This window comes from Eriocheir sinensis, chromosome 30, assembly GCF_024679095.1.
Source record: "Eriocheir sinensis breed Jianghai 21 chromosome 30, ASM2467909v1, whole genome shotgun sequence".
Taxonomy (NCBI): domain Eukaryota; kingdom Metazoa; phylum Arthropoda; class Malacostraca; order Decapoda; family Varunidae; genus Eriocheir; species Eriocheir sinensis.
The window spans coordinates 9,698,181-9,720,214 of NC_066538.1; the positions used below are offsets into that span (position 1 = coordinate 9,698,181).

Here is a 22,034-nt window from a genome sequence, read left to right on the forward strand (position 1 = left end):
CACATTTCATCCTTTCCCTTGTCATGCATTTTTCATCCTCTCCCTCGCCATACACATTTCATCCCTCCCCTCGCCATACACATGTCATCCCTTCCCTCGCCATGAACATATTATCCCTTCCCCCGCCATACATATTTCATCCTCTCCCTCGCCACACACATTTCATCCTCTCCCTCGCCATATACATTTCATCCCTTCGCACGCCATACACATTTCATCCCTTCCTTTGTCATGCACATTTCATCCCTTCCCCCGCATGCACATTTCCTCCTCTCCCTTGCCATACACATTTCATCCCTTCCCCCGCCATACATATTTCATCCCTTTCCTCGCCATAAACATTTGATCCCTTCCCCCGCCATGCATATTTCATCCCTTCCCTCACCATACACTTTTCATCCCATCCCCCGCCATGCACATATCATCCCTTCCCTCGCCATACACATTTGTTCCCTTCCCTCGCCATGCATATTTCATCCTATCCCCGCCATAAACATTTCATCCCTTCCCTCGTCTAGCACATTTCATAATTTCCCCCGCCATACACATTTCATCCATTCCCTCGCCATGCACATTTCATCCCTTCCCCTGCCATACACATTTCATCCCTCCCCTCGCCATGCACATTTCATCCTCTCCCCGCCATGTACATTTCATCCCTTCCCACGCCATACACATTTAATCCCTACCCACGCCATACACATTTCATCCCTTCCCTCGCCATGCACATTTCATCCCTCCCCCCGAAATACACATTTCATCCCTTCCCTTGCCATGCACATTACATCCTCTCCCTGCCATACACATTTCATCCCTTCCCCCGCCATACACATTATATCCCCTCCCCCGCCATACACATTTCATCCCTTTCCTCACCATACACATTTCATCCCTTCCCTCGCCATGCACATTTCATCCCTTGCCTCGCCATACACATTTCATCCCTTCCCTCGCCATACACATTTAATCCTTTCCCTCGCCATACACATTTAATCCCTTTCCTTGCCATACACATTTTATCCTTTCCTACGCCATGCAAATTTCATCCCTTCCCTCACCATGCACATTTCATCCCTTCCCTCGCCATACACATTTCATCCCTTCCCTCGCCATACACTTTTCATCCCTTCCCTCGCCATACACATTTCATAGCTTTCCTCGCCATACATATTTTATCTCTTCCCTCGCCATACAAATTTCATCCCTTCTCTCGCCATGCACATTACACCCCTTCCCTCATTATGCACATTTCATCCCTTCCCCCGCCATCCACATTTCATCCCTTCCCACGCCATACACATTTCATCCCTTCCCCCGCCATACACATTTCATCCTTTCCCCCGCCATACACATTTCATCCCATCCCTCACCATGCACATTTCATCATTTCCCCCGACATACACATTTCATCTCTTCCACCGCCATACACATTTCATCCCTTCCCTCGCCATACACATTTCATCCCTTCCCCCTACATGCATATTTCATCCCTTTCCTCACCATACACATTTCACCCCTTCCCTCGCCATACACATTTTATCCCTTCCCTCATCATACACATTTCATCCCTTCCTACGCCATGCATATTTCATTCATTCTCTCACCATGCACATTTCATCCCTTCCTTCGCCATACACATTTCATCCCTTCCCTCGCCATGCACATTTCATCCCTTCCCTCGCCATACACATTTTATCTCTTCCCTCGCCAAACACATTTCATCCCTTCCCTCGCCATACACATTTCATCCCTTCCCTCGCCATGCACATTTCATCTCATCCCTTACCATGCACATTTTATCCCTTCCCCAGCCATACACATTTCATCCCTTCCATCGCCATGCACATTTTATCCTCTCCCTCGCCATACACATTTTACCCCTTCTATCGCCATGCACATTTCATCCTATCCCTCGTAATGCACATTTCATCCCTTCCCTCACAATACACATTTCATCCCTTCCCTTGCCATGCACATTTCATCCTCTCCCCGCCATACACATCTCATCCATTCCCCCGCCATACACATTCTATCCCTTCCACTGCCATACACATTTCATCCCTTACCTCGCCATACACATTTCATCTCTTCCCTCGCCATACACATTTCATCCCTTCCCTCGCCATACACATTTCATCCCTTCCCTCGTAATACACATTTCATCCCTTCCCTCACCAAACACATTACTTCTCTTCCCTCGCCACACACATTTCATCCCAATTCCCTCGCCATACACATTTTATCCCTTTCCTCGTCATACACATTGCATCCTTTCCCTCGCCATACACATTTAATCCCTCTCCTCGCCATACACATTTCATCCCTTCCTACGCCATGCATATTTCATCCCTTCCCTCACCATGCACATTTCATCCTTTCCGTCGCCATACACATTTCATCCATTACCTCGCCATACACATTTCATCATTTCCCTCGCCATACACACTTCATCCTTTCCCTCGCCATACACATTTTATCCCTTCCCTCGCCATACAAATTTCATCCCTTCCCTCGCCATGCACATTTCATCCCTTCCTTCGCTATGCACATTTCATCCTTTCCCCCGCCATACACATTTCATCCGTTCTCCCGCCATACACATTTCATCCCTTCCCACGCCATACACATTTTATCCTTTCCCTCGCCATACACATTTCATCCCTTTCCTCACCATGCACATTTCATCCCTTCCCTCGCCATACACATTTCATCCCTTCCCTCGCAATACACATTTCATCCCTTCCTACGCCATGCATATTTCATCCATTCCCTCACAATGCACATTTCATCCCTTCCCTCGCCATATACATTTCATCCCTTCCCTCGCCATGCACATTTCATCCCTTACCTCGCCATAGACATTTCATTTCTTCCCTCACCATACACATTTCATCCCTTCCCTCGCCATGCACATTTCATCCCTTCCCTCGCCATGCACATTTCATCCCTTCCCCCACCATGCACATTTTATCCCTTCCCTCGCCAAACACATTTCATCCCTTCCCTCGTAATGTACATTTTATCCTCTCCCTCGCCATACACATTTCACCCCTTCCCTCGCCATGCACATTTCATCCGATCCCTCGTAATAAACATTTCATCCCTTCCCTCGCTATACACATTTCATCCCTTCCCTTGCCATGCATATTTCATCCTCTCCCTCGCCATACACATTTCATTCCTCCCCTCACCTTACACATCTCATCCCTTCCCTCGCCATGCACATTTCATCCCTTCCCTTGCCATGCATATTTCATCCTCTCCCTCGCCATACACATTTCATTCCTCCCCTCACCTTACACATCTCATCCCTTCCCTCGCCATGCACATTTCATCCCTTCCCCCGCAATAAAAATTTCATCCTCTCCCTCGCCACACACATTGCATCGTCTCCCTCGCCATATACATTTCATCCCTTCCCTCGCCATACAAATTTCATCCCTTCCCTTGCCATGCACATTTCATCCCTTCCCACGCATGCACATTTCCTCCTCTCCCTTGCAATACACATTTCATCCTTTCCCTCGCCATACACATTGCATTCCTTCTTTCGCCATACACATTTCATCCCTTCCCTTGCCATGCACATTTTATCCCTTCCCCGCCATACACATTTCATCCCTTCCGCCGCCATACACATTTCATCCCTTTCCTCGCCATAAACATTTCATCCCTTTCCCCGCCATACACATTTCATCCCTTCCCTCGCCATACATATTTCATCCCTTCCCTTGCCTTGGACATTTCATCCCTCCCCCCGCCATGCACATTTCCTCATCTCCCTCGCTATACACATTTCATCCCTTCCCTCGCCATGCACATTTCATCCCTTCCCTCGTTATGCATATTTCATCCCTTCCCTCGCCATACATATTTCATCCCTTCCCTTGCCATGGACATTTCATCCCTCCCCCCGCCATGCACATTTCCTCATCTCCCTCGCCGTACACATTTCATCCCTTCCCTCGCCATACACATTTCATCCCTTCCCTCACCATACACATTTCATCCCTTCCCTCACCATACACATTTTATCCCTTTATCGCCATACACATTTAATCCCTTCCCTCGCCATGCACATTTCATCCCTTCCCTCGCCATACACATTTCATCTCTTCCCTCGCCATGCACATTTAATCTTCTCCCTCGCCATACACATTTTATCCCTTCCCTCGCCATGCACATTTCATCCTCTCCCTCGCCATGCACATTTCATCCCTTCCCCCACGAAACACATTTTAACCCTTCCCTCGCCATAACCATTTCATCCCTTCCCACGCCATGCACATTTTATCCTCTCCCTCGCCATACACATTTCATCCCTTCCCCAGCCATACACATTTCATCCCTTCTCTCGCCATACACATTTCATCCCTTCCTCCGCCATGCATATTTAATCCCTTTCCACAAAATACACCTTTAATCCCTTCCCGCGCCATGCACAATTCATACCTTCCCTCGCCATACACATTTCATCCCAGTTCCCTCGCCATACACATTTCATCCCTTCCCTTGTCATACACATTGCATCCCTTCCCTCGCCATACACATTTAATCCCTTTCCTTGCCATACCCATTTCATCCCTTCCAACGCCATGCATATTTCATCCCTTCTTTCACCATGCACATTTCATCCCTTCCCTCGCCATACATATTTCATCCCTTCCCTCGCCATACACATTTCATCCCTTCCCTCGCCATGCACATTTCATCCCTTCCCTCGCCATGCACATTTCATCCCTTCCCCCGCCATACACATTTCATCCCTTCCCTCGCCATACACATTTGATCCCTTCCTCAGCCATGCACATTTCATCCCTTCTCACGCTATGCACATTTCCTCCTCTCCCTCGTCATACACATTTCATCCCTTCCCTCGCAATACACATTTCATCCCTTCCCTCGCCATACACATTTCATCCCTTCCCTTGCCATGCACATTTCATCCCTTCCCTCGCCATACACATTTCATCCCTTCCCTCGCCATGCACATTTCATCCCTTCCCTCGTCATGCATATTTCATCCCGTCCCTCGCCATACACATTTCATCCCTTCCCTCGTCATGCATATTTCATCCCGTCCCTCGCCATACACATTTCATCTCTTCCCTCACCATACACATTTCATCCCTTCTCTCGTGATACACATTTCATCCCTTACCTCGCCATATACATTTCATCCCTCCCCTCGCCATGAACATTTCATCCCATCCCTCACCATGCACATTTCATCCCTTCTCCCGCCATACACATTTCATCCCTTCCCCTGCCATTCATATTCCATCCCTTCCCCCGCCATACACATTTCATCCGCTCCCCCGCCATAAATATTTTATCGCTTCCCTCACCATACACATTTCATCCCTTCCGTCGCCATTCACATTTCATCCCTTCCCTCACCATGCACATTTCATCCCTTCCCTCGCCATACACATTTCATCCCTTCCCTCACCATGCACATTTCATCCCTTCCCTCGCCATACACATTTCATCCCTTCCGTCGCCATACACATTTCATCCCTTCCCTCGCCATGCACATTTCATCCCCTCTCTCGCCAAACACATTTTATCCCTTCCCTCGCCATACAAATTTCATCCCTTCCCTCGCCATGCACATTTCATCCCTTCACTCGCCATGCAAATTTCATCCTTTCCCCCGCCATACACATTTCATTCCTTCCTCCGCCAAACACATTTCATCCCTTCCCCCGCCATACACATTTCATCCCTACCCCCCCCCTACATATTTCATCCCTTCCCCCGCCATACACATTTCATCCTTTCCCTCACCATGCACATTTCATCACTTCCCACGACATACACATTTCATCCCTTCCCTCGCCATACACATTTCATCCCTTCCCTCGCCAAACACATTTTATCCCTTCCCTCGCCATACAAATTTCATCCCTTCCCTCGCCAAACACATTTTATCCCTTCCCTCACCATACAAATTTCATCCCTTCCCTCGCCATGCACATTTCATCCCTTCACTCGCCATGCAAACTTCATCCTTTCCCCCGCCATACACATTTCATTCCTTCCCCCGCCAAACACATTTCATCCCTTCCCCCGCCATACATCTCATTCCTTCCCCACAAACACATTTTATCCCGTCCCCCGCCATACATATCTCATTCCTTCCCCCGCCATACACATTTCATCCCTTCCCTCGCCATACACATTTCATCCCTTCCCCCGCCATGCATATTTCATCCCTTTCCTCACCATACACATTTCATCCCTTCCCTCGCCATACACATTTCATCCCTTCCCTCGCCATACACATTTTATCCCTTCCCTCATCATACACATTGCATCCCTTCCCTCGCCATACACCTTTAATCCCTTCCTACGCCATGCATATTTCATCCATTCCCTCACCATGCACATTTCATCCCTTCCCTCGCCATACACATTTCATCCCTTCCCTCGCCATGCACATTTTATCCTTTCCCTCGCCATACACATTTCACCCCTTCCCTCGCCATGCACATTTCATCCTATCCCTCGTAATGCACATTTCATCCCTTCCCTCGCTATACACATTAATCCCTTCCCTTGCCATGCACATTTCATCCTCTCCCTCGCTATGCACATTTACTCCTCTACCTCGCCATACACATTTCATCCCTTCCCTCGCCATACACAATTCATAATTTCCCTCGCCATTCACATTTCATCCCTTCCTCCGCCATGCACATTTCATCCCTTCCCTCGCCACACACATTTCATCCCTTCCCTCGCCATACACATTTCATCCCTTCCCTCACCATACACATTTCATCCCTTCCCTCGCCATACACATTTCATCCCAATTCCCTCGCCATACACATTTCATCCCTTCCCTCGTCATACACATTTCATCCCTTCCCTCGCCATGCACATTTTATCCCTTCCCCCGCCATACATATTTCATCCCTTCTCCCGCCATACACATTTCATCCCTTCCCCTGCCATACACATTTAATCACTTCCCCCGCCATACACACTTCATCCTTTCCCACGCCATACACATTTCATCCCTTCCCTCACCATGCACATTTCATCCCTTCCCCCGACATACACATTTCATCCCTTCCCCCGCCATACACATTTCATCCCTTCAATCGCTATACACATTTCATCCCTTCCCCCGCCATGCATATTTCATCCCTTTCCTCACTATACACATTTCATCCCTTCCCTCGCCATATACATTTTATCCCTTCCCTCATCATACACATTGCATCCCTTCCCTCGCCATTCACCTTTAATCCCTTCCCTCGCCATACACATTTTATCCCTTCCTACGCCATGCATATTTCATCCATTCCTTCACCATGCACATTTCATCCCTTCCCTCGCCATACACATTTCATCCCTTCCCTTGCCATGCAGATTTAATCCCTTCCCTCGCCATACACATTTCATCTTTTCCCTCGCAATACATATTTCATCTCTTCCCTCGCCATACACATTTCATCCCTTCCCTCGCCATGCACATTTCATCCCTTCCCTCGCCATGCACATTTCATCCCTTCCCTCGCCATACACATTTCATCCCTTCCCTCGCCATGCACATTTTATCCTCTCCCTCGCCATACACATTTCACCCCTTCCCTCGCCATGCACATTTCATCCTATCCCTCGTAATGCACATTTCATCCCTTCTTCCGCCATACACATTTCATCCTCTCCCTCGCCACACACATTTCATCTCTTCCCTTGCCATAAACATTTCATCCCTTTCCTAGCCATCCACATTTCATCCCTTCCCTCGCCATGCACATTTCATCCCTTCCCTCACCATGCACATTTCATCCCTTCCCTCGCCATACACATTTCATCCCTTCCCTCGCCATGCACATTTTATCCTCTCCCTCGCCATACACATTTCTCCCCTTCCCTCGCCATGCACATTTCATCCTATCCCTCGTAATGCACATTTCATCCCTTCCCTCGCTATACACATTAATCCCTTCCCTTGCCATGCACATTTCATCCTCTCCCTAGCCATACACATTTCATCCTTTTTCCCTCGCCATACACATCTCATCCCTTCCCTCACCATGCATATCTCATCCCTTCCCTCGCCATGCACATTTTATCCCTTCCCCCGCCATACACATTTCATCCTCTCCCTCGCCACACATATTTCATCCTCTCCCTCGCCATATACATTTCATCCCTTCTCTCGCCATACACATTTCATCCCTTCCATTGCAATGCACATTTCATCCCCTCCCCCGCATGCACATTTCATTCTCTCCCTCGACATACACATTTCATCCCTTCCCCCGCCATACACATTTCATCCCTTTCCTCGCCATAAACATTTCATCCCTTCCCCCGCCATACACATTTCATTCCTTTCCTCGCCATACACATTTCATCCCTTCCCTTGCTATGCACATTTTATCCCTTCCCCGCCATACATAATTCATTCATTCCCACGCCATACACATTTCATCCCTTTCCTCGCCATAAACATTTCATCCCTTTCCCCTCCATACACATTTCATCCCTTCCCTCGCCATACACATTTCATCCATTCCCTTGCCATGCACATTTCATCCCTTCCCCCGCCATGCACATTTCCTCCTCTCTCTCGCCATACACATTTCATCCCTTCCCTCGCCATACACAATTCATAATTTCCCTCGCCATTCACATTTCATCCCTTCCCTCGCCATTCACATTTCATCCCTTCCCTCGCCATGCACATTTCATCCTTTCCCTCGCCATACACATTTCATCCCTTCCCTCGCCATACACATTTCATCCCTTCCCTCACCATACACATTTCATCCCTTCCCTCGCCATACACATTTCATCCCTTCCCTCGCCATGCACATTTCATCCCTTCCCTCGCCATACACATTTCACCCCTCCCCTAGCCATGCACATTTCATCCTCTCCCTCGCCATACACATTTCATCCTCTCCCTCGCCATGCACATTTCATCCCTTCCCCCGCCATACACATTTCATCCCTTCCCTTGCCATAAACATTTCATCCCTTCCCCCGCCATGCACATTTCATCCTCTCCCTCGCCATACACATTTCATCCTTTCCCTTGCCATGCATATTTCATCCTCTCCCCGCCATACACATTTCATCCCTTCCCTCACCATACACATTTCATCCCTTCCCTCGCCATACACATTTCATCCCTTCCCTCGCCATACACATTTCATCCCTTCCCTCGCCATACACATTTCATCCCTTCCCTCGCCATGCACATTTCATCCCTTACCTCGCCATACACATTTCATCCCTTCCCTCGCCATGCATATTTCATCCTCTCCCCGGGAGAGGTGGCGGTGGCTGAGTCGTCAAAGTAACGGCCTCGTGTTCAGGAGGACGCGAGTTCAATCCCCGCCCGGTGCTACCAAGCTGGGATTTTTCAGCCGCCGCCGAGTGGCTTAAAACTACCCACATGCTGTCCAGAAGACCACCTATCAACCCGGACTCTAGATTCTAGGATCAAAGATGAGCTCTGGGAGGGCAGCATGAGCCAATGCAAGATGGCGCCACTATAAACACTCGCCTGCGCCAGAACGGGCTGGGCCGACCATCAGGACCTACCGGAAAGAAACCTTGGACCGACCATCAGGATCCACCGGGAAGAAGCCTACCGGCGCAATAGGCTGCAATTTAAAAAAAAAAAAAAAAAAAAAAAAAAAAATACACATTTCATCCCTTCATTCGCCATGCACATTTCATCCCTTCTCCCGCCATACACATTTCATCCCTTTCCCCGCCATATATATTTCATCACTTCCCCCGCCATGCATATTTCATCCCTTCCGTCACCATACACATTTCATCCCATCCCCCGCCAAACACATTTCATCCCTTCACTCACGATATATATTTCATCCCTTCCCTCGCCACACACATTTCATCCATTCCCTCACCATACACATTTCATCCCTTCCCTCGCCACACACATTTCATCCCTTCCCTTGCCATACACATTTCATCCCTTCCCCCGCCACACACATTTCATCCCTTCCCTCGTCACACACATTTCATCCCTTCCCTCGCCACACACATTTCATCCCTTCCCTCGCCATACACATTTCATCCCTTCCTACGCCACACACATTTCATCCCTTCCTACGCCACACACATTTCATCCCTTCCTACGCCACACACATTTCATCCCTTCACTCACGATATATATTTCATCCCTTCCCTCGCCATACACATTTCATCCCAATTCCCTCGCCATACACATTTCATCCCTTCCCTCGTCATACACATTGCATCCCTTCCCTGGCCATACACATTTAATCCCTTCCCTCGCCATACACATTTAATCCGTTCCTACGCCATGCATATTTCATCCCTTTCCTCACCATACACATTTCATCCCAATTCCCTCGCCATACACATTTCATCCCTTCCCTCGTCATACACATTGCATCCCTTCCCTGGCCATACACATTTAATCCCTTCCCTCGCCATACACATTTAATCCGTTCCTACGCCATGCATATTTCATCCCTTCCCTCGCCATACACATTTCATCCCTTCCCTCGCCATACACATTTCATCCCTTCCCTCGCCAAGCACATTTTATCCCTTCCCTCGCCATACACATTTCATCCCTTCCCTCGCCATACACATTTCATCCCTTCCCTCGCCATACACATTTCATCCCTTCCCTCGCCATACACATTTCATCCCTTCCCTCGCCATGCACATTTTATCCCTTCCCTCGCCATACACATTTCATCCCTTCCCTCGCCATACACATTTAATCCGTTCCTACGCCATGCATATTTCATCCCTTTCCTCACCATGCACATTTCATCCCTTCCCTCGCCATACACATTTCATCCCTTCCCTCGCCATTCACATTTCATCCCTTCCCTCGCCATACACATTTCATCCCTTCCCTCGCCATACACATTTCATCCCTTCCCTCGCCATGCACATTTTATCCCTTCCCTCGCCATACACATTTCATCCCTTCTCCCGCCATACACATTTCATCCCTTCCCCTGCCATACACATTTAATCACTTCCCCCGCCATACACACTTCATCCTTTCCCACGATATACACATTTCATCTTTTCCCTCGCCATGCACATTTCATCCTATCCCTCGTAATGCACATTTCATCCCTTCCCCCGCCATACACATTTCATCCTCTCCCTCGCCACACACATTTCATCCTCTCCCTTGCCATATACATTTCATCCCTTCCCTCGCCATACACATTTTATCCCTTCCCTTGCCATGCACATTTCATCCCTTTCCCCGCATGCACATTTCCTTCTCTCCCTCGCCATACACATTTCATCCCTTCCCCGCCATACACATTTCATCCCTTTCCTCGCAACCTTCCCTTGCCATGCACATTTCATCCCTTCCTCCGCATGCACATTTCCTCCTCTCCCTCACCATGAAAATTTCATCTCTTCCCTCGCAATACACATTTCATCCCTTCCCTCGCCATGCACATTTCATCCCTTCCCTCGCCATACACATTTCATTTTGGGTAGGCGGTGGCCGAAGTGGTAGCGTACTGGGCCCACATTCACCGCGTGATGGACGACGCGGGTTCGAATCCCCACGCTACCACTCGGATTTTTCAGTCACCGCCGAGTGGCTTAAAACTACCCACATGCTGTCCTGAAGACCACCCATCAACCCGGACTCTAGAGGAAGCCGTCCAAGCGAATCAAGAACGAGTTCCGGGGGGCAGCATGAGCCAATGCAAGATGGCGAAACTATAAACACTCGCCTGCGCCAGAACGGGCTGGGCCGACCATCAGGCCCCACCTGGAAGAAGCCTTGGGCCGACCATCAGGCCCCACCAGGAAGATGCTTACCGGCGCAACAGGCAGCGACGTAAAAAAAAAAATAAAAAAATATCTTCCCTCGCCATACACATTTCATCCCTTCCCTCGCTATACACATTTCATCCTTTCCCTCACAATGCACATTTCATACCTTCCCTCACCTTGCACATTTCATCCCTTCCCCCGCCATACACATTTCATCCTTTCCTTCGCCATGCACATTTTATTCTCTCCCTCGCAATGCAAATTTCACCCCTTCTCTCGCCATGCACATTTCATCCTATCCCTCGTAATGCACAGTTCATCTCATTCCTCGCCATACACATTTCATCCCTTTCCTTGCCATGCACATTTCATCCTCTCCCTCCCCATACACATTTCATCCCTTCCCTAGCCATACACATCTCATCGCTTCCCTCGCCATGCATATTTCATCCCTTCCCTCGCCATACACATTTCATCCTCTCCCTCGCCACACACATTTCATCCTCTCCGTCGCCATATACATTTTATCCCTTCCCTTGCCAAACACATTTCATCCCTTCCGTTGCCATGCACATTTCATCCCTTCCCCCGCATGCACATTTCCTCCTCTCCCTCGCCATACACATTTTATCCCTTCCCCCGCCATACACATTTCATCCCTTTCCTCGCCATAAGCATTTCATCCATTCCCCCGCCATACACATTTCATCCCTTCCCTCGCAATAGACATTTCATCCCTTCCCTTGCCATGCACATTTTATCCCTTCCCCGCCATACACATTTCATCCCTTCCCCCGCCATACACTTTTCATCCCTTTCCTCGCCATAAACATTTCATCCCTTCCCCCGCCATACACATTTCATCCCTTCCCTCGCCATACACATTTCATCCCTTCCATTGCCATGCACATTTCATCCCTTTCCCCGCCATGCACATTTCCTCCTCTCCCTCGTCATACACATTTCATCCCTTCCCTCGCCATACACATTTCATCCCTTCCTTTGCCATACACATTTCATCCCTTCCCTCGCCATGCACATTTCATCCCTTCCCACGTAATGCATATTTCGTCCTATCCTTCGTCATGCATATTTCATCCCTTCCCTCGCCATACACATTTCATCCCTTCCCTCAACATACACATTTCATCCCTTCCCTCACCATACACATTTCAACCTCTCACTCGCCATACACATTTTATCCCTTCCCTCACCATACACATTTCATCCCTTCCCTCGCCATACACATTTCAACCTCTCACTCGCCATACACATTTTATCCCTTCCCTCACCATACACATTTCATCCCTTCCCTCGCCATACACATTTCATCCCTTCCCTTGCCATGCACATTTCATCCCTTCCCTCGCTATACACACTTCATCCCTTCCCTCGCCATGCACATTTCATCCTCTCCCTCGCCATACACATTTCTTCACTTCCCTCGCCATGCACATTTCATCCTCTCCCTCGCCATACACATTTCATCCCTTCCCTCGCCATGCACATTTCATCCTTTCCCCGCCATACACATCTCATCTCTTTCCTCGCCATACACATTTCATCCCTTCCCCCACCATACACATTTCATCCCTTCCCTCGCCATAAACATTTCATCCCTTCTTCCGTCATGCACATATCATCCCTTCCCTCGCCATACACATTTCATCCCTTCCCTCGTCATGCACATTTCATCCTCTCCCCGCCATACACATTTAATTCCTTCCCTCGCCATACACATTTCATCCCTTCCCCCGCCATACACATTTCATCCCTTCCCCCGCCCTACACATTTCATCCCTTCCCTCGTAATGCATATTTCGTCCTATCCTTCGTCATGCATATTTCATCCCTTCCCTCGCCATACACATTTCATCCCTTCCCTCAACATACACATTTCATCCCTTCCCTCACCATACACATTTCAACCTCTCCTTCCCTCACCATACACATTTCATCCCTTCCCTCGCCATACACATTTCATCCCTTCCTTGCATTTCATCCCTTCCTCCTCTCCTCGCCATACACATTTCATCCCTTCCCTCGCCATGCACATTTCATCCTTTCCCCGCCATACACATCTCATCTCTTTCCTCGCCATACACATTTCATCCCTTCCCCCACCATACACATTTCATCCCTTCCCTCGCCATACACATTTTCATCCCTTCCCTCGTCATGCACATTTCATCCTCTCCCCGCCATACACATTTAATTCCTTCCCTCGCCATACACATTTCATCCCTTCCCCCGCCATACACATTTCATCCCTTCCCCCGCCCTACATATTTCATCCCTTCTCCCGCTATGCATATTTCATTCCTTCCCTCACCATACACATTTTATCCCTTCCCCCGCCATACACATTTCATCCCTTCACTCACCATACACATTGCATCCCTTCCCCCGCCATACACATTTCATCCCTTCCCCCGCCATGCATATTTCATCCCTTCCCTCACCATACACATTTCATCCCTTTCCCCGCCATACACATTTTATCCCTTCACTCACGATACACATTTCATCCCTTCCCTCGCCATACACATTTCATCCCTTCCCTCGTCATACACATTTCATCCCTTCCCTCGCCATACACATTTCATCTCTTCCTTCGCCATACACATTTCATCCCTTCCCTCGCCATACACATTTCATCTCTTCCTTCGCCATACACATTTCATCCCTTCCCTCGTCATACACATTTCATCCCTTCCCTCGCCATACACATTTCATCTCTTCCTTCGCCATACACATTTCATCCCTCCCCTCGTCATACACATTGTATCGCTTCCCTCGCCATACACATTTAATCCCTTCCCTCGCCATACACATTTCATCCCTTCCTACACCATGCATATTTCATCCTTTCTCTCACCATGCACATCTCATCCCTTCCCTCGCCATACACATTTCAACCCTTCCCTCGAATTTTTTTTTTTTTTTTTTTTTTACGTTGTTGCCTATTGCGCCGGTAGGCATCTTCCCGGTGGGGCCTGATGGTCGGCCCAAGGCTTCTTCCAGGTGGGGCCTGATGGTCGGCCCAGCCCGTTCTGGCGCAGGCGAGTGTTTATAGTGGCGCCATCTTGCATTGGCTCATGCTGCCCCCGGAACTCGTACTTGATTCGCTTGGACGGCCTCTTCTAGAGTCCGGGTTGATGGGTGGTCTTCAGGACAGCATGTGGTTAGTTTTAAGCCATTCGCCGGTGACTGAAAAATCCGAGTGGTAGCGTGAGTATTCGAACCCGCGTCGTCCATCACGCGGCGAATATGGGTCCAGTACGCTATCACTTCGGCCACCGCCTACCCAAGCCATGCACAGTTCATCCCTTTCCTCGCCATACACATTTCATCCCTTCCCCTCGCCATACACATTTCATCCCTTCCCTCGCCATACACATTTCATCCCTTCCCTCTCCATGCACATTTTATCCCTTCCCTCACCATGCACATTTCATCCCTTCCCTCGCCATACACATTTCATCCTTTCCCTCGCCATACACATTTTATCGCCTCCCTCGCCATACACATTTCACCCCTTCTCTCGCCATACACATTTCATCCCTTCCCTCGCCATGCACATTTCATCCCTTCCCTCGCCATACACATTTCATCCCTTCCTTTGCCATGCACATTTCATCCTCTTCCTCGCCATACACATTTCATCCCTTCCCTCGCCATACACATCTCATCCCTTCCCTCGCCATACACATTTCATCCTCTCCCTCGCCATACACATTTCATCCCTTCCCTCACCATACACATTTCATTCCTTCCCTTGCAATGCACATTTCATCCTTTCCCCGCCATGCACATTTCATCCCTTCCCCCGCCATACACATTTCATCCTTCCCTAGCCATGCACATTTCATGCCTTCCCCCGCCATGCACATTTCATCCCTTCCCCCGCCATACACATTTCATCCCTTCCCTTGCCATGCACATTTCATCCCTTCCTCCGCCATGCACATTTCATCCCTTCCCCCGCCATACACATTTCATCCATTCCCTTGCCATGCACATTTCATCCCTTCCCCCGCCATACACATTTCATCCCTTCCCTCACCATACACATTTCATCCCTTCCCTTGCCATGCACATTTCATCCCTTCCCCCGCCATGCACATTTCATCCCTTCCCCCGCCATACACATTTCATCCTTCCCTAGCCATGCACATTTCATCCCTTCCCCCGCCATGCACATTTCATCCCTTCCCCCGCCATACACATTTCATCCCTTTCCTTGCCATGCACATTTCATCCCTTCCTCCGCCATGCACATTTCATCCCTTCCCCCGCCATACACATTTCATCCACTCCCTTGCCATGCACATTTCATCCCTTCCCCCGCCATACACATTTCATCCCCTCCCTCACCATACACATTTCATCCTTTCCCCCGCCATGCATATTTCATCCTCTCCCTCGCCGTACCCATTTCATCCCTTCCCTCGCCTTACTCATTTCATCCCTTCCCTCGCCATACACATTTCGTCCCTTCCCTCGTCATGCACATTTCATCCCTTCCCTCGCCATACACATTTCATCCCTTCCCTCGCCATACACATATCATCCTCTCCCTCGCCGTACACATTTCATCCCTTTCCTTGCTTTTCACATTTTATCCCTTCCTTTGCCATGCACATTTAATTCCTTCCTTTACCATACACATGTCCTTCCTTCCCCCGCCATGCACATTTCATACCTCTCCTCTGTCATATTCATCTCATCTCTTCCTTTGCCTCGGATTTCAGTGTGTCGTGAGCGACTGAACATCATCAACGCCCATTCCAACTTCGACCTGCGGACCTGGACGGAGGGGCAGGAGCTTCTAGTGGTGTGCCTCCGCCAGCACCGCGTGTCCCCCGACACCTACACCTACACCGTCCCCTGCACCGAGACAGGCTGGCTCAATGTCACCGCTAACTGTTCCTATTGTGAGTATTCTCTTGAGGTATTTTGATGTTTTTATTTTTACAATTACTTTATATTTACGATTTTAGTTTTACACTTTTTACGTCATTTTCTTATTCTTTTAAAATTTACAGTATAAAAGACTACAGTTAAATTTTTTATCTACCTGAGCACATTTTTTTTACGTCTTACTTTTTAAATTTATTTTACGATTTGCATTTTTCAAAGATTATATTTTAAATTGTTTCTTTTAATATTAAGGAAAATAGTACCTGAACTCATTAACCTTTTTTTCTCAAAATTATTGGTATATATTGTTTTACTTTTTTTTTTTTTTACAATTGACAATCTTCAAATGTTACATTTAAGATTGATTTTTAATAAAACTTAAGGAAATTATATTTGAAATTCATTAATATTCTTTTTTATTCAAAGGATCATTATATATATACGAATGATCTTGAGTGTATTTCTAAGTGTCTTGAAATTCAAAACATGTATTTGTTTGTGCGTGCAACTCCTGAATGGGTCTTTATCCTTGAGTGCTCTAATTATGTTGTGAACTAACACTTTTATTTCCTTCAGAGGACGGACGTCGACGATAATGTGTACTAACCAATACCATAATGCCATCATCATCATCACTGCCATATGTATTTTTATTTTGTCTTCTCCATTCTCTTTTATCCTCTATCTAGTTTCCTTGTGTATGTATGTGTGTGTGTTTGTGTGTGTGTGTTTATGTCAAGTATATTTTTCACGTTGAAATGTGTAATTTGTCAGGCGCATATGTATTGTAGATTTTGAAATATAAAACTTCCTATGTTTATTTTTTTTTACTTTGAAAAATATAACAATTTTTGACAAACATGTATGTTTCCACTAAAGGTGTAAATAATCCTTAACTTCGACGAATATTAGGCTAATAAAAATAATGATTGGACTCTGCTATCTTCCTTCACTCCTTTGATAAATTTCAGAGCGGGATAGCGGAAATGATAGCCGAAACAATGAGGGGAGAAGGTTGGGTCGGGAGGTATTGACGAAGAAAAAAAAAATCACACTACGACTCCTTTCTGTGTTCCATTCCCATTCTGGATATAAGATGCTTCACGTATCTACTTATATTAATTATTATTATTAATATTAATGTATCTAATATTACCATCACGATTGGGTCATTTTTGCGATCACAAGAAGGGGAAAGTCGGAGCCTTGGGAGATGTCAACGAATAAAAATTCAGACTCCGACTCCTTTGTGTGTTCGACTTCGACTCTGGATATAAGTTGCTTAACGGGCTTATACTGTGCTTTTATCTCCCTTTCTTTATTTTTACGATCACTGTGGGCGGCTAATAGAGAATAGAGTCGATATTTACAGTTATTATACATACGTAACCTAAAATAACGATATAGATTTTGCTTTGCCAGTCTCTAACTCCACCCTCGGCCACTTTCACTTTACTTACTAAGGCTCTGATAATAATAACTGGGCTATTAACCACAATAATCTACACTCATCCAGCTCAACAACAACCAAAAAAAATCATTTGCAGGCCTAGATAAAAAGGTCATAAAATACTGTATGGTCTACCTCTAGAAAATCACCATCCCATGAGAGCGTGTTTAAGGGTCAAAGCACCAACTTCACAACCGCTCGTAAAAGGTTAGGCCAGCGCCACCGAGCTCCGACATCACTCGGCGTCGAAGGGCCAACCATCTTCATTATGAAGCCGTACGAAAGACTGCAGGAGGTGATGAGTATCTCCCCTGCACACCGAGTCATCAGAGAACTGCTGGGCACCCCAAAGCTAAGGACCACTCTCTACACTAGCTCTGCTGGCGTTACTTCTCTTGAGTACCCGAAGATACAGTGCCATCCTGGCGTCAAGCCCTCGTGAGACCTTGTGTTCTGTGTCACCAGCGTCTGGGCGAGGCCCGAGACGAGAGTTGCATCTTTGTCTTTTTTGGATATTTGTTATTTTCCTCCAAGTGAGGTGAAGGAGTAAACGTCCTTTCATAGTTGGTTTGTCTCACCCCACGGGTCCCGTCACTACACAGTTCCACGTTCCTGGTATCCTTGGAGGACGAAGGTAGTGATTGAATGTGCACCCTCGTCTCTCATTTACAGCGTGTATGCCTAATGACACTGCTGAAGTGAACGACCAAATATAACAAGGATGCATTATTTGAACTTCAATCTATAAAGTGTAGATTAAGCTGTATGTATGCATTGTCCTTAATAATTCTTATTAATACTCTTTAAACCTATCATCTCAACCAAAATATGATATATTGCAATAAGAGTTACGTAACGATGGCGTAGAAACAAGGCACAGCCCAGACCAAAAACAAAAACCTCCCAGTTGCTGGGGAAAACGAGTCACGGCGGCGCCCTCGGCAGCCTCCATAACCACCACACGTAGTGACGCCAGTGACCCAGCCCTAGCATACAGTCTTCAGCCAGTCAAGGGACTAGAGCCCTGCCACAATGTTCAGAGCTACAAAAAAGCTCCGCCTACTTTCCAACTCCCTGATCCCAGGCGGGGTCTCGAAATGGTGTACTGGTGTTGGCCTCGTCAGCACCAGGGGCTGGCTCACACATCTCCTCAGCACCTCGCCCTGGGGAGTAGCACCTTTTGCCCCCCTCACAGCACTGTCCGGGGGCCTCCTCAAGCTGGGGGCTGTGGCAGTTCGACTCTCCTGTCGTAGGGCAACAACTCAAGTTTTACAGGTTTGTATAATTTGTATTTCTTTCTAGGTTGTAGTGAGCGTAATGGTATTAGTTTTAATTTATTGCCAATTACGCACGAGGGGCATAGAAGGCACCTTGACGTAAATTTGGGGGCCTTATGATTAGGTGAGGGCCGAAACTCAAAGCTAGAACCTGATGGTCAGGGATGCTATGTAGAAATGCCATACAATATTTTAGAGTAATAGTAGAGTGACGGGAATAGCATATCCCTTGCCATGTACATATAAACAAAAATAATGGCCCTCAATGGATGATTCGTAGAATCAGAAATGTAATAGACTTAAAGAGGGGAATCTATAGGATAATAAAGAATCTGTAATGGATAACAGGAAAGCCAACGAGGCCATAAGTGATCTCAAGGGTTCTTTAAATTATACAGAACGAAAACAAGAGAGAGAATTGGACTGTTGAAAACATACTGATGAACTCGTCTAGAATGCTGAAAATATGAGTAGAATGTTGAACGACTGCTTCCTTTCAGTTTTCTGACAGGAAAATTTAGCAACCATTCCGGGGAGAGTTCAGGTATATGAAGGCGAAGAAAACTGCTAGTAAGGGGATGTGATCATCACTAGGCAGGTAGTTCAGGATGAGATTGGTAGATTGAACAAAAATAAATCTGTTACCCTTTTTTAAGTGTTTTTACTTTTTAAGGTAGTTGGTGTCAAGTGTTATTTTTAAGGCGTGAACTGTTATATCACTTGTCACAGGGCCGGTAGTAGAAGATAAAATGCCATATCTATAAGTAATTCTAGGGGAGTAACAGAAGACGGGCTAAGAATCTTCTATACTAACAGCAGGAGCCTCAGAAACAAGATAGACTTACTAAGGGGTGAAGCTTGTTCAGAAAATTTTGACATAATAGCGATCACTGATCAGAATTTGAAATAACGGGTCATCAGATGTTTCACAAAGACAGAAGGGGCAGAAAGGGAGGTGGAGTTGCGCTATATGTTAAAGACTCACTTAAATGTTTAGTTAACAATTCAGTCAAAACTAACATGGATTCAGAATCAGTTTGGGTGGACGTTTACAAAGGGAAAGAAAAACTAACTCTAGGAGTTATATACAGGCCACCCAACCTTAACAGGCAGGACACGAGTATATTACTACAGGAGATTGGCAGGGCAAGTATGAGTAGAAATGTCTGCGTAATGGGGGACTTTAATTATAGGAATATAGACTGGGAAGACCTAGTGGGTGACCTGGAAGCCGAGGACTTTCTTGAAGTTATACAAGATAATTTCCTTAAGCAGGTAGTTACTGAGCCTACCAGAGGAGATAATATATTAGGCTTAGTCCTAACCAATAATGGGAACTTGCTACGTGAGTTGGAGGTGGGCGGAGAGTTAGGAAATAGTGACCACAGAACGGTTCGTTTTAGCTTAGACTGGGCGGTAACCCGCGAACCAAACCCAGTGTTAGTGCCAGATTTCAGAAGAGCAAATTACGAGGGGCTTCGAAGACATCTTGAAGGGGTAAACTAGGATAATTTAGGGATTCATGAGGACCAGAACTGCGGATTGGAGAGCCAGGAGAACCAGGTAGAAATGTCTTACAATAACTTAGTAAGAGTAATAGTAGAGGGGCAAGGACAGCATATACCACAGCGAACACTTAGAAAAGAAAACAATGATCCTAAGTGGATGACTCGTGGACTAAAACACGAGATTGGGTTAAAGAAGGGAATTTATCAGAAAATAAAGAATGGTGAAACACATCTCAGGGGCCGGTACGTCGAACTATCTAGATTAGTTAAGAAAAACACCAGGATAGCAAAAAGGAACTATGAGATCAAAGTAGCAAATGAGGCGAAAAGCAATCCTAAGGGCTTCTTTCAGATGTATAGAACAAAAACACGGGAGAAAATTGGACCGCTGAAAACAAACACAGGGGAGCTAGTAGAAAATTACAAAAATATGAGCACATTGTTGAACGACTACTTCCTTTCAGTATTCACACAGGAGGATCGAACGACTATACCGGAAAGAGTTCAGGTGTACGAGGTAGGGGATGGCGACAAATTGAGGGATATAATCATTACCAGGCAAGTAGTTCAGGATGAGATAGATAAGCTTAAGAAGAACAAGTCGCCAGGTCCTGACGGGATATTTCCGAGGGTATTAAAGGAATTAGGTAATGTACTCAGTGACCCACTAACCGACATCTTTAAGATGTCGGTAAATACTGGTTATGTGACGAGCCTATGGAAAGTAGCTAATGTGACGCCGATTTTTAAAAAGGGGGACAGGTCAGTTGCTTCAAACTATCGCCCAATTAGCTTAACATCGGTTATAGGCAAGATGCTGGAGTCCATAATAGCCAGGAACATTCGGGAGCATTTAGAGAAACATAGCTTAATTCACGACTCGCAGCATGGGTTCACAAAAGGTAGGTCATGCCTCACCAATCTCTTGTCCTTCTACAATAAAGTATTTGAGGCGGTTGACAGAGATGAAAATTATGATGTAATCTATCTTGATTTTAGTAAAGCGTTTGACAAAGTTCCTCACCAACGACTGTTGCTTAAATTACAGGCTCACGGAGTAGAGGGTAAAGTTTTGAACTGGGTCAAGGCGTG

General features: G+C 46.8%; 1 protein-coding gene across 1 annotated transcript in view; it reads left to right on the plus strand.

Annotated features, from left to right (window-relative positions):
* The window catches only part of LOC127005754 (complement factor H-related protein 4-like), a 59,215-nt gene extending 40,616 nt beyond the window's left edge, over nucleotides 1–18,599 (plus strand). The window contains exons 10-11 of the mRNA XM_050874864.1: nucleotides 16,539–16,721; nucleotides 18,409–18,599. Of these exons, the coding sequence (XP_050730821.1) occupies nucleotides 16,539–16,721; nucleotides 18,409–18,599 (374 nt within the window). The remainder of the gene's footprint in view (nucleotides 1–16,538; nucleotides 16,722–18,408) is intronic.
* Nucleotides 18,600–22,034: the final 3,435 nt, after the last annotated feature.